This window comes from Eptatretus burgeri, chromosome 2 (assembly GCF_056783735.1).
Source record: "Eptatretus burgeri isolate ZD-2024b chromosome 2, Ebu_testis_v1, whole genome shotgun sequence".
NCBI lineage: Eukaryota > Metazoa > Chordata > Myxini > Myxiniformes > Myxinidae > Eptatretus > Eptatretus burgeri.
Window position 1 is genome coordinate 22,936,258 of NC_140962.1, and position 17,821 is coordinate 22,954,078.

Consider the following 17,821-nt stretch of genomic DNA (forward strand, 5'->3'; position numbering starts at 1 on the left):
TGGAAAGGGTTCTTCGGTATTTGAATAGCAAAATGAATTATCTAAAACTTGTCGTCTGATTTTTCATTTTCGTCCCAAGGTCAAGGTCACAAGGTCAAAAACTTAGAAAATTGTGAATTTTGACATAAAAATCATACGACTGCCCAAACTTTGAGAGCTAGGATGACAATACTTTTTTATGCATAATCTTGAGGTCATTCCCCACCTAAAGTCTTGAAATCATTTTGCTCTATCTCGAACACCTTGCCCGTGGTGCCCCCTTCAAGTTTGTTTTTACTCTGATTTCATCAAAGTATGGATATAATCCGAGGAATGCGAAATGCCATATAGCCTAAATGACGTTGTATTGTTCCTCGAATGTTCCAGAGGAAGTTTTGCACCAAAGGTCATAATCTTTGACTTTTGACCTGTAAAGGCCACAAAGGTCAAATTTTCAAAGTTGTGGGAATCGAACCGGGTTTTCGACCTTCTTCGACGAACTAACTCCAATAAGCTATAGCACGTATCCTGTTTCCTTATTTTGATGTCCACAACATTGTTTTGTGACCTTTAGAGGTTAAGCAAAAGTCAAATTTTGAAAGTTGTTGAACGAAACCGGGTTTTTGACATTTTGCAGCTGTTGATTGAAGGCCACTATAATTAATTATAACTTGGTCAAAAATTATCACATTGTCTCATCCTTGACTTCTGAAACGATCTGCATCGTCAAATACCGCTCGTGAACCATCGTCGTCTTCAGACTTGTCTGCTGTTATTTTTGTTCTGTTACGTCCTGGTCCATTCTGTATTTTTGTTCCTGCATGAGCCTCGATTGTGTAAAAATAAATAAATAAATAAATAAATAAATAATACAAAAATGTAAAAATTTACCAAATGCCAAGTCATCTTTTCATTTTGCTTCATCTGTTTTTGTCATTTTCATCTTTATGCATATCATAACAACCTTACGCTGTTCTCCCTCTCAAATTCTGCATATATATATATATATATATATATATATATATATATATATATATATATATATATATATATATATATATACATATATATATATATATATATACACACACACACAAGGGTGAGTAAAAAAGTATCTGCAATATATTTTTATTTAAATATTACTACAATTGAGCACGCACAAGAGCATCCTTTTTCCACACAGCCCCCCTCCTTTTCAACACGCTTCGTCAATCGGTTCACAAGCTTCTGTATGCCCTCAGAAAAAAAAATAAGTTTTTGTCTGAGTGACGAGCCACACATGCACCGCTTCTGCAGCCATGTTGAGAAAAAGGAAAAGCTTTCGACGTCTGTATCTCCAAAACCGCTCCATGGAAAAAAATTTAAAACTTGGCACGTGTGAAATACTCCCTGTCGGAAACAAGTGTGATTGTTTGACGATGTCATACGTGGCTACATTATGACGTCATAATTGCACATTTCAAACGAACGCTTTATCCGATCAGTATGAAGTCTCATCTCGGGCTACATTGTAATTGGCAAAAAAAAAATTGATGACGTCATCGGTCACGTGGTTCGGCAGCCATATTGTTTTCAACATGAAACCTTCAAAAACCTTCTTCTCTGTAATGAATGAGCAGATTGAAGCGAAACTTTTTACAGGTATTATCGCCCATCCAAGAGGAAAAAAAAGTTCTCCACCTATGACGTCATAGGTCACATGGTTTGGCAGTTATGATTTTTTGAAGAATAAACATTTTAAAATCTTCTTCTCCAGAACGGCAAGACAGATCGAGGGGAAACTTCACTTCCATGTTCCCCAAGCCATGGGGATACCAGGGTGTTCATGAATAAATTAATAGGTCACATGGTCTTGGAGCCATATTGGTTTGAACAAAAAAAAATTTTTTAAACCTTTCTCCCGAACCGCTTCAAGAATCAATGTGAAATGTCGCAGTTATGCTTTTGTAGACACGTGGAATATATGTTTTAAATTTCAACCTGATCGGACACGAGGTCTGGCAGCCAGAATTATTTAATATTTTAAATCTGGGTTCAGGGATTTCAATCAAACTTGGTACAAGTGCGTATAATTATGTTATAATGTGGGCGAAGGCACACCGGCGACGTCGAAGGTTGGCGTTCTTGTTTTCTTTCATGTACTTACTGCCCATTAATTTTGTAAGCACATAAAGTCTTTTTGCTGTTCTGGTTTGTTTGGTGTTCCCATCTGAGCACTTTGACCTGGCCTGTTTACTGATTTTAACATGATGCTGGAATCTTAAGGTTAAAATCCTTGTACCGTGTTGATTTGTCTATTTATCATCCAAAAGTACAATGCTGTCTCCTTGTGTCCTCATCCTACATTCAATGCTCATAAAAGCTCCTCCATGAGTCCTAAACATAGTTGTAAAAATGTCAACCACTTCCCACTTCAATTATTCTGATATTTGAATTTCATATAAGCATGTAGTTCAGTGTGGCTGTCTTTCTGGACCAATTGAACCTTTTGAATACAGTTAATGTTGATAGAGTTTGAAATACCTTTCTCTGCTTTTTTTTTTCTCCACTGAATAAGGTTCATGGGTTAGTTGGTACAGATTTGACAAGGACATCAGGAGACTGCATCACACAGACATTAGCAGATACTGTAATGAGTAAATCAAAGCAACACAGTATCTGGTGTTTGATTCTGGTTTCACACAATCATGACCTATGGGTTCAGATGGGAACACCAAACAAGCCAACCTGTGTTCATTTACATGCCAGTGAGTGAGTTTGTGTTTAACTGTTGTTGATGTTACGCCGATTCTGAGCTTTATACCTGTCTGTTGAGTTTTATTCCTCGAGTATTATTGGTTTTGCATTGTTAATGAAGGCGTTACTTTTTAAGTGGTTATTGATGAAAGTATTTGTAAAACATGTTGGTTGAAATTTAATAAAAATTGATTTCACCATTTCATAATTGTTGGATGTATAAGTGCTTCGGTTGTGATTCTCAAACCTAACTGTAAACTATCATCCTGGTGTTGCACAGTGAGGGTGTTGCATTGATGAGGATGCCGTCCTATAGAAAGGATGTTAAGCTGCGTGTCTCTCCTGTCAATATTGCTTGCTGGGGGCGTTAAATATCCTGTGCCATGTCCTTTGCAAATCGTAGGCAAGGAAAATTCCAAATTCCTTCCCTAAACTACTGTTGGCACTGCAATGATGGCACTACCACACTGCTAGAAATGATGCGACCAGCAGCCAAATGCTGTACAAAAATGAATACTTTCTGGATGGTGGTCTTTGACACCGCCCATACAGAGATCTCTTCTAAAAGCTTGTCGTATGGCATTACAAAAACCGATAAATTGGTTATAAAATGGTTTAAGAATTGTCGATAATATTTCTGTTTATAAGCAGATGCCTGAAAGTGATGTTGTTCCCAAAGTTGACTGCAAGTAGCAAATAAGCACCTTGCAACAAGGGGTCGACCTGTCCAGGATTGTGTCCAATAGCCAAGGAAACTGCTTAGGCAGCACCAATGCTCTGCACAGAGTATGGTTCCAATGGATTTGGATTTTGTTTTTGGAACAAAGAGTCACTGATGTGTTCAAGTCCCTCTAGCTATTTGTACCTCATTATTTGCTTCTCTCTCTCTCTCTCTCTCTCTCTCTCTCTCTCTCTCTGAAATATCAATCCACCCCACCACACCTCCTCCTCTGCAGAAGCGTGAAGCTTTTTGCCAACTCCTCCAGCAGATGAAGAGCCGACACTCCAAGCAAGATGAGCCTGACATGCTTTCACTCTTCATTGGCACATGGAACATGGGTATGGGTCCCACTATGGAAATATCTAGTTGCTAGCCAAGCATGTTGCATGTTCAACTCATCAAATGTATTGCTCTTGAGCTTTTCTGACTACAACTTTAGGTCCATTGACATTGTACATGTCAAAAATGGGGGATGTGACTCATAAATTAAGAAAAAGAAAAGGAAGGCAGAAAATTGGAGAAAGGAATGGAGTGCATAGGACAAATGGGTGTCAAACATTCCATTATTGTGCACATGCAATATGTCGATCAGACATATCACTATTCTGGCATTTTGCAGATTTTCCACTTTTTGGCTTTCCACTTGACTTGTATATATTGTCCAAAACATGTTCTTGAAAGTAAATTTTTAAAACCTCCGTTAATTGGAAAAGGTTATTTTTATTTCTTTGACACCATGATACCACCTGGGGCTGTTATGGATGGGTAGGCTGAAAGGATGGCCTCAAGATATGCACACATGCCTCGAAGCTGTGTAGCCTGGGTTTGAATCCTGACTCAGCTATGACTGTCATCCTGGTGTTTCACAGGGAGGATGATTTATCAGTGTGTGAGCCGTCCCTCAGATGGATGTTAAACTGGGCGTCCCATCTGCCGGCATTAATTTGTGGACGTTAAAGAAACCATGGTCTCTTTCGTGAAGAGTAGGTGAGCTATCACCGACACCATGGCCAAATTCCAAATTCCTGCCCTCACCAACAGAGGGCATTGTACGAGTGACACAGCCGTGCCCTCAGCCAATGATGTTTCCCCACAGCCTTGTGCAGCATCACTGAATTTGGAAACCACCGTGGTTTGTGGTCAAAACGTAAAAGGTCACCTCAAGATCAAACTTCTAAAATCATCAATTTTAATCTGAAAAAATAATCAATTTTCATCCCATTCACCTGAGCTTTGATTATGATTGTCTATTTTAATCTTAATGAAATGGACAATTTGATGATTCCATGCAACCTTTGGAGAGGGGGTGGATTCTGCACGATGTCTTTTTCTTGTTTGTTTGTTTGCTTGTTTGTCTGCACAGAACTTTAGTGTTTTTCTCCGTAACCGCTTGTCAGATTGAGACGAAATATTTACCATAGGAATGATGACTCATAATAATTATTGTTAAACCATTCTACATGTCAAATGTCATGTGGTGTGGCAAGCCATGTTGGAAAAATGGGGAAAAAAATTGGACTTCTGTATCTCTGAAACCGCAAAAAGGAAAAAAAATGGAAACTTGGCACATGGCAAGTACTCTACGTGGGGAATAAACGTGATTTGTTATGACATCATAGGTGTGTTCATTAAGACGTCATCATTGCATATGTAGAATGCGAGATCCGATCAGTAGGAAAATTTTTGAGGGTCATCGAGGGATAAATTGGTCCACACACCAAAAATAATGATGATGTCATCGGTCACTTGATTTGGCAGCCATATCGTTTTGTTTTTTTAAAAAAAACTTCAAAAATCTTCTTCTCTAAAATGGCTGAACAGATCAAGGTGAAACTTTACATGTATGACGCATTATCCATGAGGAGCAAAATGTTCACACATATGACATCATAGGTCACATGGTTTGGCAGCCATATTGGATTTACCCTAAAACCGATGAAAATCTTCTCCAGAACGGTTGAACAGATGGAGTGGAAATGTCACACAAATGTTCCCCAAGCCTTTGAGATACCAGGATATTCACAGATAAATAATTGATACATAAGTCACATGGTCTGACAGCCATATTGGATTGAGTGAATATCTTTAAAGAAAAAATTATCTTGAACCGCTTCATCAATCGATGTGAAACTTCACATTTGTGATCCATTCGTGATGCGGTGTGGGTGTTTTAAATTTCAACCTGATCGGACACCTGGTTTGGCAGCCAGAATTATTTAATTTCTTTGATCTGCATTCTTTTTGATTTTTTTTTTTTTGTTTTTTTTTAATGAGGCTCACTTGGCTGCACCTGGATGTGTTTGAGGGTAGAGGAGTAGCAGCTGAAATGCAAATCCTATCCAGTTTCCTCCTGATGACTTCATCTTTGCTTTTTTGCTTGTTTGGGTTCCTTCTGATGACTCCAGTGCAGGACTTTAGTGATTTGGTCTTCCACTTGATTTGAATGGAATTTATTTTAATCCCATTGTGAATTCAATTGAATACCGTAATGATAAACGTCATTGGTCAGGGTCAAGTGTCCGATCAAAGCGGGACATCTTGGTACCTGGTCATCACTGCCAGCATTTATAAAGTGGCAATTCTATTTATGTCTATTATTAATGACATAACACACCAGCACACAAACGTCACACAAAACAAGTCCTGGTGAGGGTCTGCAATCTCTGATTGCTGTTTTTCTTATTATCATTATATTCCATATGGATGTTTACTTTTATAAACAAGTTTTTTTTATAACGTGTGAAATCTTAATTAAAAAAAAAATTGGCAAATTTAATGTAATTTAATTGCCCTTCACTTTTTCTGCACTTTCCACTGGCTTGTGTAGTAGATGGACTTTTTTTAGATGTGTGTTTGATTTGATTCAAGCTGACTCAATGTGCGAGTCATTAAATGTGTTATTGGTTGAATGACCTCTTCCTCTTCATTTCTGGTAATTAGAGTGTTGTGTAGTGCTGTGTGCAGAACCATTTTGTGTTTTGCATTTCTGTGAGCCACACAAGAATGATATGATAAGAAGCTTATGTTTAAATGTTTTGGCATGGCACTGTTTTGTGGCCTATTTATTGTCTAGTTCTGGGTTTTGATCCTTCATGAAATTTAATCTGACCATAAAACTCTTTTGTCGAGGTGAGGTTTTAAGTCTGTTGTCATGTCTAGAGCCACCATGGAATTTAAAAGAGCCAACAGAATTTTATGAGCAAGAGCATTACTTTTTTTTAATTTTTAATATAAACTGAAAAACTGTTTTTGAATTATCACAATGATGTGTGGATCAATCCACACCGATAGGGGGACCAACAATGCACCAACAAGGTTACTCAGACTCTGTGGTGTAATGGTTAGAGTGTCCGTCCCGAGCCAGGGAGGTAGGCGGTTAGAACTCCGGCCGCGTCATACCAAAGGCTTTAAAAATGGTATGTGCTACTTTCTTGCTTTGCTTTCAGGATTTAAAAGGCGAGAGCACAAAAACAACCATAGGTTGAGGGTTGACGGTAGTTACAATACATATATAATGAAGTTAATGCTCAAATTCAAAGGGTAGTTTGGAGAGGTAGTTAATGTCAGAACAATCCCCACCCCCCACCTCCCCAGATCATTTATTGTCATGGTTGGAGCCATTGGCTTACATCCACCAACTAGACTGCGCACTCCCCATTCAGCACGTACAAATCAGATGGGTACATTAGAAAGCTTGTCCACCATCACCATTCCGGGCAACCGAGCTTGGAGAACCCGGATTGCATACGAGTTTTCACGTGAAAACTATGTAGAAAGTCTTTGCTCGTACTGATAAAGGCAGGGAGACCAAGTTAATCATGCAGAAACGGGTGAATTAGACCAAAGTACACTGCTGATGGGCGATCTTGTTCCAAGAAGCAACACGTTATTCTGACGAATACCTTTATTTGGGCGGTGTATAGGTAACTGACAGCTCTGTAGAGGCAAAAACAAACAAACCCAGGTTACATGCATAAACCAACAACATACCTACTGTGAAAATTCAAAATACCTCACTATACAGGAAAGCACAAGGACAGGAATACTGCACTGTAAATGGTGGAGACTTGTAATACCCTCTCCCTCCTGGAGGTGGTGCTACTTAGCACACATTTACATCGAAAATTTGCATCCCACCCCCAAGGCCACCAGCAAAGAGTAAAAAAATAAAATAAACACCCTGATACATTAATTGGGGTCATGCTGATCCTCTGTAGCAAGTGTGGGTGTTTTTTTTTTGCAGACATTGTTGAGGCTCATATGAGAGTGAACGCACGACGCACAACAAGGTGGGCATGAGACGAGGGGCGGGAGTGGGAAGGACAAAACATGGGGGAAGAGAGACATTAGGAGATCTGTGGAAGGGAGAGGGATGGGGTGGGGAATATGGGGTATACAAGATGGACATTACAGGGACTTTCAGGAAGGAAAGCAGGGAATTTGAAGGAGGTGGGTTTGGGGTGGATTAACGGGGGTAGAAAAGATCGTGGTTTCGGATGGGGGAAGATGGGTGGTGGTCAACGGCTGTTTTGAAGACCTGGAGGGAAGAATGGGAAAGAATAGAGTGAGGGAGTTTATTCCAAAGGCGGGAAAAAAGAGGAATGAAAGAGTGAAGGTGAGCATTGATTCGTGATTTTGGTAGTTTTACCAGAAGGGGGTTGCTGTCGGACCTTGAGCAGCCTGCATAAATATGGGGGGTACATATTGCAGACAGAGCACGGGGGGGGGGCGAGACTGGAGAGGAGACGGGAGAAGACAGAAAGACCACCGACCTGCCTGCGGTGATTGAGTGAGAGGCCCAAAGACTCAGCCTCACCCCGGGATATACCAATGATCCTAAATGCCTTGGTTTCCATGGCAGGAAGCCAAGAAAGGTGAGAGGCAGGAGCACCAGCCCAGAGGGGAGAGCTGTGGATGAAAGCTTTTTATGTGGTCAGGAACTCAGGTGGGCCGAGGAAGGACTTTGCACGATGGAGGATTCCCAGTCGGTGACTGGCTTTGGAGGCCAGGTTGGAAATGTGGCTTTCCCGGGAAAGATCATGGCAGATCGTGAGACCCAGAAGCTTGAAAGAAAGGACTTCTTCCAGAGGATTGTTGAGAAAGTATATGGGGGGGGGTCCAAATAGTCCTTTCGGAGAGACATAGTGAGAGTGTGAGATTTGTCAGGATTGAAAGACATGTTCCACGTGTTGGACCAGTTTGTGATTTTATCCAGATCTGCAGTGAGCGAAGAAGCTGCTGCTTGCCAGTCTGAGGGATGACAGATGGTTCGACAGAGGGTGGAGTCATCAGCAACAAGATAAAGAGGATTTTCCAGAGAGTCGGAGAGATCATTGAAGAAAACCAGAAAAAGAACAGGGCCCAGAACGCTACCTTGAGGAACTCCAGACTGGACAGGAAGGGGGGATGAAAGAACTCCATTTTGGGCCACATGTGGGCTGTGACAGGAGAGGAAGTCTGCGAGCCATGAGTGGAGATGGCCTTGGATACCATAGGAAGAGAGCTTGGTGAGTAGTGCAGGGTGCCAGACCGTGTCAGAAGCACGTGATATGTCCAGGGATACGGCTCTGATTTCATGTCTGGCATTGAGGACCTCCATCCATTGTTGGGAGAGCAGAAGCAGCATATCCAGGGTAGAGTGACCTGGTCTGAAACCAAATTAATGATTGGAAATCAAGCCATTGGAGAAGAGGAAGGATTGAATGTCTGAAGCGATGATGGATTCCATAACCTTGCTGATGATTGGGAGAAGGCTGATTGGTCTGTAGTTGCAGGGATCTGTTTTTGCACCTTTTTATGCAGGGCAGTGATGTTTGCTGATTTCCAAGCAGATGGCAGATGACCTTGAGCAAATGAGAGGGTGAATAGAACAGAGAGAGGGTGAGCAAGAGCAGAGGAGCGGATTTTTAGGACACGTGGGCTGATGCCATCGAGACCGGTTGCAGAATCTAAGTTGAGATTTGACAGCAAAATCCACTTTTTAGAAAGGACAAAGATCCAGGGACAGTTGGGTGTGACTGGGTAAGTTGGGTAGAGAAAGTGATGGGTTTTGGACACAAGATTTTGATGCAAACACCGAGTTTAGGCATTCAACCTTTTCACGTGCGGTATCAGCAGTGTGGCCATTTGAGGTAAGGGAGGGATGGAGGGGGAACATACACCAGAAACAGATTTGATTGGATGCCACCAGGATTTTGAGGAGGGAGAGAGGTTTGAGAGTTCAGTTTTAAGATTCGAGAAGAGAAAGATGTTGTTTTCTGGCTCTCCTGAGGGTAGATACACACTTGTTCCGAGCTTTATGGAAGGAACTGAGATTGCCCTCAGTTTGGTTTGCTTTCCATGAGGCAAAGGCAAGTTGTTTTAGGACAACTGCCTCGCCACAAGCTTCAGTAAACCAAGAGCGGGAGGAAGGGTAGGACAACTGAACACGAGAGGGGATAAATCTGTGCATGAGGGAGAGCAAGTTTGTTTGAAAGAATTCCCAGGATGAGTTGATGTTGGAGAAAGTAGCGATAGGAGACCAGTCTATAAGTTTGAGGGCTGCTTGGAGACCCTGCCAGTCGGCTTGAGTGAAATGCCTGACTCGACGGCGGTGAGGTAGTTCTCTACTACCAGCCGGAGAGATGTTTACTTTGACAAGGACGTGGTCAGAAGAACCGATTGGAGCAGAGGAAGAGCAACATATTTTCAAGGAAATTTGTCAAAATCAGATCCAGAAGAGATGGAGTAGCATTGGTTGAGATCCGGGTCAGTCCCAATCAGTCGCAGAAGGCTTTTTCTGAGGTGCCATGACAGGTGAGAGAGGTACCCACACCTTGCCAACTGGCATGATGACAATTGAAGTCGCCACATACGAGGACGAGAGAGTTTGGATGAGAGGATAGAAGTTGGTCCATGTTTTCAGGTAGTGAGATGTAAATGGAGTTATCACTGTTTGGAGGACGGTACCGTACACATATAAACATGAGGTGGGAGTGGAGGGGAAGCCGTAGCCAGAGGTATTCCTGGGGGTGTGGGGGAGTGAGGGCAGTGCATGGAGAGTGAGGAATAGAGTCTTTGATGAAGAGAGAAACTCCGCCACCAGGACAAGGCTTAAGGTCTGTCATACTGGAGAAGGGAGTAACCAGGGAAAGACAGTATGGAGTGAGAGACGTCTTGAAGGAGGAAAGTTTCTGTTAGGCAGATTATGTCTGGTTTGTAATCAGCCAAGAACTGTTGGAGGAGTACTGTGACAAACAAGCACACAAACACTAGTCTGTGAATTTTAGTAAGGATTACATGATTACACTATTTCTAAACCACTTTAGTGTGGGCCTGCATTTATTACCTCCACCACTAAAGGTGAAGGAGGTTATGTTTTCACCCCTCTCTGTCTGTGTCTGTGCAGGATATCTCAAAAAGTTGTGAATGGATCTCGATGAAATTTTGTGTACAGGTTGGGTGTGGGACAAAGATGAACTGATAAGATTCTGGTGAAGATCCGGATCTGGCTACTCAAATTTTAAAGTGATCCTTCACCATAGAGAGATAGTGCTAAACTCATATAGAGCACGATATCTCAAAACGTCGTGGACGGATTTGGACGAAACTTGGTGGACATGTTGCGTGTGTGATGACGACGAATTGATTCCATTTTGGTGAAGATACGAATCCGGATCCAAGAACTTTGTAAGTGATTCTTCACCACCGAGAGATAGGGCGAAACTAAATATAGCATGATGTCTCAAAAACTTGTGGACGGATTCGGATGTAACTTGGTGGACAGGTTGGGTGTGTGACACGGATGAATTGTTTCAATTTTTGTGAAGATCCTAATCCGGATCTGGATATGATAATTATTTAATTTTTAAGGTGAGTCTTCACCATTGAGAGATGGGGCTCAAAAACGATATAGTGCTGTATCTCATGATGTTTCAAAAGTGTATTGATTGGGCCCAATATGTTCTCATGGATCAGGCATTATGTGGCGGAGGTATGCACTCTACTGAGTGCCCTTCCAGCTGTATATTGCAGTCGGCCCGTTGGTCCAATGGACTAAATTTTCATTGGTCTTCACAGCATTGTTGCATACCTGCTTGCTGTACTGTTTCAAAATTAGGTTGCCTTTCACCAAGCCCAGATGTGCTTGTGCCAGGGTGGGAGTTGGGGGGGTCTGGGTGCTGGGCTGGGGGAGGGGGGGAGAGGATTATAAACTTTCATTACTATTATTTTTGTCAACTTCGTACTATGCAATTATTATTGTTATTAATATTATTAGTATTAATCAATATATGCTTTCTTCCAATGTCATCATTATTTTTATTATTTATTTTCTATTTAGAATGCCATGCTTTGCGAGGACCGATTAAGTTGCTCTATCCACCTGAACACGGCGTGCGTTTAAAACATGGGAATTCTTCCAGATTGTTTGTAGTTAATTAGCCTAATCAAATCAGGAGGTAATGATGATCATTTTGGTTTCAGGACGTCGTGATCTCATCAACTCTCTGAATTTTTGGATTAAACAATGTTGATGTTAGTCGGTCTCTGATTACAGTTAACTTTAGCATGGTCATGGTCTCGCAGTAAAATACGACTGACCCGTCATCGTTCGACGTGATGTATTCTATGACATTACTCACCTATGAGATGAAATTCCACGGTTTCTCCTCCTTCGGTTGGTACAACAGTAGTACGCGCAGCTTTCCGGCATCTTTCAAGTTCTTCAGATGAAATTTTACCCGGAGCGATGATGGCGGACAAGCTTTCTAATCCAGCCACGATTTAATCTAACTACTGCCTCCAGTGGCTGAAATGTAACTGTATGGTTGTAGCCAATCAGATCCACCCACATTTAGACTAATTTCTATCAATAAAGTTAACTTTTTTCTTTTTTTTTTCGAATAATTGGAGTAATCTTCTTGTAAGATGAGATTGACTCTCAACAAGGAGCATGTCATCTACTCACCCGTCTCTTCAGTGAACCAGGTCAACTTCTCGCTGTGCTCATGCAGTATTAAATGCCCATGGTGCAATGGAATATTCTTTGTCCGTGTTGCACCCGAAATGGAATAAATCAATGGAAGTACGTGTCCCTCGTGCACACCACAAATTGTTCCTGCGTTGGAACAACTTAAGTCCTGCTTTCCTCCACCTAAATCCCACCATTCGCAAAGGAACCTGGCCATTTGAAAGCAGTCCAGTGAAGTGCTTCCAGAGGATGCTTTTTCATTGTCATTGAAGTGCATGGAGCAGTTCATTGCAACAGGAACGACATCACGTTTTTCGCCCTCTATCGTCACCGTCTGAGCCCTCTGTAATACCGAGGAAGACAAAATAGAGGATGCAGTGAAGGTCCATCTTGGGATTCTTTCATGAGGGAATAATTTCTGATGCTTTGAGAAGAAGAGAATGCATATTGCATACGCTTTACTGGTGTCAAGTTCGAGGAATGAAAAGGTGTTCAATCACATTTCAGTGGAGATACGATCCAAGGGCATGCGTCGTTGTGTGAAGCAATTTATACATTTTGTGTGCAGCATGTGGCTGCTGGTGTGCATCATTGCTGGGAGCACGGCTGCGCTGCTGATGCTATGCCCTCCGCTGGTTCGGGCAGGATTTTGGAATCTGGATACGATGCCGGTGATAGCTCGGATACTCTTCGCGGAGAACACCAACGGATCTTTAACGTCCACCAACTCGCGCCAGCAGAGGGGACGCCCAGTTTCACGTCCATCCAAGGGACAGCACACACATTGATGAATCGCCCGAGCTGTGAAACACCGGGATGACAGTTTATCGGTTAACCGAAACTGAAACCGAGGCGAGTAGTGTCGTAGATAGTAGAAAAATCGTGCAAATTATGATTCAAGCATCAAATTTGCCATTTCCGTTCTGCAGGACTTTCTGATCCATTTGAAAATCCAAATTTTGAAAAATTTGAAAAAAAAATAAAAAAAAATTCAAAAAAAATTTGAAGCCACAGCTGGCTGAAATTCTTGAAGCGCAAGTGAACATCCCAGACAGAGAACCAAGGGGAGATGCAGTCATCATTGATGGCTCAGCACTTATCAATGCCCTCCCTCCACGCACTTCAAAGATATTTGATGACTATGCTGAAGAAGACATCATCCCAAAGGTGGAATCTTATGGTGCCAGGTACGAGAGGGTGGAGGTAGTGTTTGATGTGTACAAGAAGTCAAGTCTGAAGTCCGAGGCAAGGTCGAAAAGGTGGCAAGGAATCGGAAGAAGAGTGACAGGAACCAGTAAGACCCCAAGTAACTGGAGAAGCTTTCTTCGAGATGACAGCAACAAGACTGAGCTGTTTCACTTCCTTGCGGAAAAGATGTGTGAAGCACAGACGACAAGCACGGTCATTGTCACAAAAGGAGAAGATGCCATGAGCAACACAAGGAAGTCACTGGATGCTGTGTCTCCATATTGTCATGAAGAAGCTGACACTCGAATATTTGTACACGCCAGGGATGCAACGACGGATGGTAGCAAGTCCATTAACATTAAGGCTAATGATACGGACGTACTAGTCATAGCAATATCTGCACTGCCATCCTTACAGGAACTAGGTCTTGAGAACATGTGGATTGCCTTTGGCCAAGGAGCCAAGGTGCGATGGATTCCAGTCCATGAGGTAGTTTCTGCAATAGGGCCTGAGAAAGCTCGAGGGATCCCATACTTCCATGCGTTCACTGGATGTGACGTCGTGTCTGCCTTCCGCGGTAAAGGGAAGAAAACTGCATGGCAGACTTGGAACGTCTTTGATGATGTTTCTGAAACATTCACCAATCTCAACCAGCATCCAACATTGATTCGTGATCTTGACTTTTTTGAAGTTTGTTTTTTTTTCAAATTTTTCAAAATTTGGATTTTCAAATGGCCAATCAGGCAGATTTGATTAGAACCCCCTGGAGAACAAATGTGCCAAATTTGATGCTTGTATCATCATTTGGATGATTCCTCTCAAAAATTGCTGTTATCTGCCCCACTATAGACAGTACAAGCAAACGGAACGACCAGAAAAGAAAAGCAGGGTAGCACCAAAAAAAAATCCAGTACTAGAAGAAAACCTCAACGCCAACCATTGCAATATACTATTCGCAATAAATAAAGTTACGTAATCACGTCACCCATCCATGGAGAGTGGTGAACGCTGCTCACAGCTTTGGTCACCTTGGATTATGTTGCGGTGCCACCAACGCATAGGGTTTGTGTCCTAGCGGACACCATAAGGAAGGACACAATTCTACAAAAGTATATATTGGATGTTATTTTAATTCCATATATCGATTAAATGTATGCAATGAATGAAATTGCTGGAAAATTTCACTGAAAACGAAAACAGGGATGTTTTATATGCACATTTGGTACCCTTTTGGTGTTGAATGACCCAAAATGTGAATTAAATAACCTGTTAAATGAAATGAAATGGTTTGTTTCCTGATATTGTGTTTTTTTTTTTTCTCTGTGATACTGTATTAGCAACAGTGAACAGTCTGTTCTCTCATAGCAATGAATCGTTTTTAGGGAGTGCTGCTCCGCCACGCGGTCTTACTTCATGGCTAACAAGCCGTGGTTTGGGACGTGTACGTGATGAGAGCACGGCAACACTGCCACATGATATATACGTGTTAGGAGCACAGGAGAACGCACAAGGAGAGCGTGACTGGGTGGAGAGTTTGCGAACAGCCATCCGCAACATCACGCACATGGAGTTCAAGGAGGTCTGTTTGAACCCATAGTCTCGATTACTGCTCGTGTCAAAACTTTATCAAGCTTAGGTAAAGGCGCAAGTCCAAAATACTTGTTGATGTGACATTTTGTAATATTGCATGACCATTGTATGCTGGCCAGTTTGAATGCATTTATAGTTTGTACGAGTTTTCGTCACTCTCTCTCTCTCTCTTCCTGTCATTTCCCAGGTGGCTGTCCACAGCCTGTGGAGCATTAAGCTGGTTGTTTTCGTCCGTGCTGAGCATGCGCACCGCATCAGCCACGTGTGCTATTCCAGCGTCCGCACAGGAATCGCCAACGCACTTGGTACTACTCTCAGGCACGGGATGAGCGAAAACAATGGATCCATAAACACATTCCTTTCCTTTATTCGATAACACCCAGACTGAAATCTTATCTCTCTACTCCGTACATTTATTCTTACCATTTCACTTCCATTAGTTCTCCGGATTCTGCTTTCTCATCCTCGCTCTGCCATGTCACAGTTCAGGTTTCCCGTTTATAGTTTTCCTCGCCATCACAGAACTCGTCATGAGCAGCGGTCAGTCATTCAGCATGCAGTCACTCGTTATAGATGGTAATCCATGGAAAACTAGAAGGGCACTTGGTGAAGCGCATACCTCCGCCTGGATCCGGATCTTCACCAAATTCCAATCAATTCATTCTTGCCACACACTCAACCTGCTCACCAAGTTTCGTCTGAATCTGTCAATAACTTTTTGAGATATCCTGCACACAAACAGACAGACAAACGGGGATGAAAAATATGACCTCCGTTCACCTTCGGTGGACGGAGGTAACAATAGGTTGACATGGACACTCACTATCTCTCGTTCTCTATACCTATATTCCTTACACTGTCTTCCTTTTTTTCATGTTCTCCCCCCAGGAAACAAAGGAGCCGTTGGTATTTCCTTTATGTTTAACGGAACATCCTTTTGCTTTGTTAACTGCCATCTGACTTCTGGTGGTGAAAAAGCTGCAAGGTGGGTTTTTGAAGATCTTGTAACCAAGTCATTGATGTACCAGAAACAGTGTGGAGGTAGCGGACGGATCTCATTGAGATATCTCACGACGTGGAGCATAAATTTATTTTTGAGTTTGAATTGTTTCAATCAAAGTAAAACTCTGCATCATCTCATTGCATGGAGTTTCCACCAAAACTGTTTTTCCTCAACAGTAAAAGTACCCAATATATAGTTATTTCATTGAAAAAGAGCTGCTTCCTCGTAACCAAGCTTGAAAGGTCACCACGTAACCAAGGTCACTTGTGTTTTATCTCTGCTCTTCACAGACGCAACCAGAACTACTTCGATATCGTGCGGACATTGTCCTTGGGAGACAAAAAGCTTTTGAACGTGGACCTGACTTGTCGCTTCACACACTTGTTCTGGTTTGGAGATCTGAACTACCGTCTCAACATGGATGTTACGGTAACAGCAGTGGCAGATCCACCATTTGAAAATAGGGATTTAAAAAATTTCATGGGTGCAAGGGAAGCGGTGTGGGGTTAATGGATTAAAAAAACAATTGAGAGAAGGACAGGTCATGGGGAGTCGTTAGAAGAGAGGTGACAGGGTGATAATAGTAAGGGGGTGGAGGGCAATGTGTGTCATATTATAGAGAGGAAAGGGGGGGGGTCACAAATTCAGCCATATTGTGCACGTAACATGCAAATGGCCCCAAAGTAGATATAGAATGTAAAAAAACACGAATAAAATGCATTTCTATTATGATGTGTGGGTACAGTGGCCCGAGGGGTGAGGATTGTGGATTGGTATAACCAAGGGCTGTGGGTACACATCTCATTGAAGGCAGCAGTTTAAGAATTTCAATTCTCTGCACACACAGTTACAAATCTCACTGCAGCAGAATCACTCCAATTTTCTATCAGTTTTTTTTGGCAACTAGCCAGCCAGCTCATTGCGCAGAATAATAGACTCGGGGAGGGGCTCTGCTGCCTGCAGACCCTGCCTGTTCTGGCCTACATGTGGTGCCAGTCTATAATCATGTGAATGAGTTAATGCCCACAAAGCAACTTAGGATACACACAACAATTCTGACAACACCCTTCTTGCCAAAGAGCGAAATCACGACGTGTTGTTGCTTCAAACAATTTTCACAATTATTCGTTGTGTGTTTTTTCCTTTGCTGAATTTTATTTTTATTTTTATTTTATTTTACAGGATCTAAGGCTCATTGTGCAGCTGCCCCGCACACATATCTCACACACATGAACATGCAAACGAATACACGAGACACAACACAGGACTGTTGGGCAAGACCAGCACATCCACTGGGCTTGGGGGAGGTGCCGTCATTTTCCAGGACACTCTGCATACCAGCGACGCCATCACGATGGCACCAACTTTCTCACCGCACTCAGCGGGGCATTTCCTAATGAGGAATTTCCTCCTCCCCATGCTGGCTAACCTATGGCTGTTTGTTCAGATGTACCTTTTCAAATGCTGAACATCAAGCAAGGAAGCAGCACGTACCATTTTTGAAATCTTTGCTATGACTTGTCCGAGGTTTGAACCGCCGACCTCCCAGACTCAGAGTGGGCACTCGAACCATGGACACCTCAGAGTCTGTTCCCGACTTCTTCTGCAAATTAAATTTCAACAGCTTAAGGATGTCTGCAATTAAAAGACGGTA

General features: G+C 42.3%; 1 protein-coding gene across 1 annotated transcript in view; it reads left to right on the forward strand.

Moving 5' to 3' along the window:
* Positions 1-17,821, forward strand: part of LOC147031592 (phosphatidylinositol 3,4,5-trisphosphate 5-phosphatase 2A-like) — a 138,025-nt gene that overhangs the window by 85,341 nt on the left and 34,863 nt on the right. The window contains exons 12-16 of the mRNA XM_085865643.1: positions 3,672-3,774; positions 14,957-15,153; positions 15,352-15,469; positions 16,053-16,149; positions 16,458-16,596. Coding sequence (XP_085721769.1) covers positions 3,672-3,774; positions 14,957-15,153; positions 15,352-15,469; positions 16,053-16,149; positions 16,458-16,596 — 654 coding nt within the window. The remainder of the gene's footprint in view (positions 1-3,671; positions 3,775-14,956; positions 15,154-15,351; positions 15,470-16,052; positions 16,150-16,457; positions 16,597-17,821) is intronic.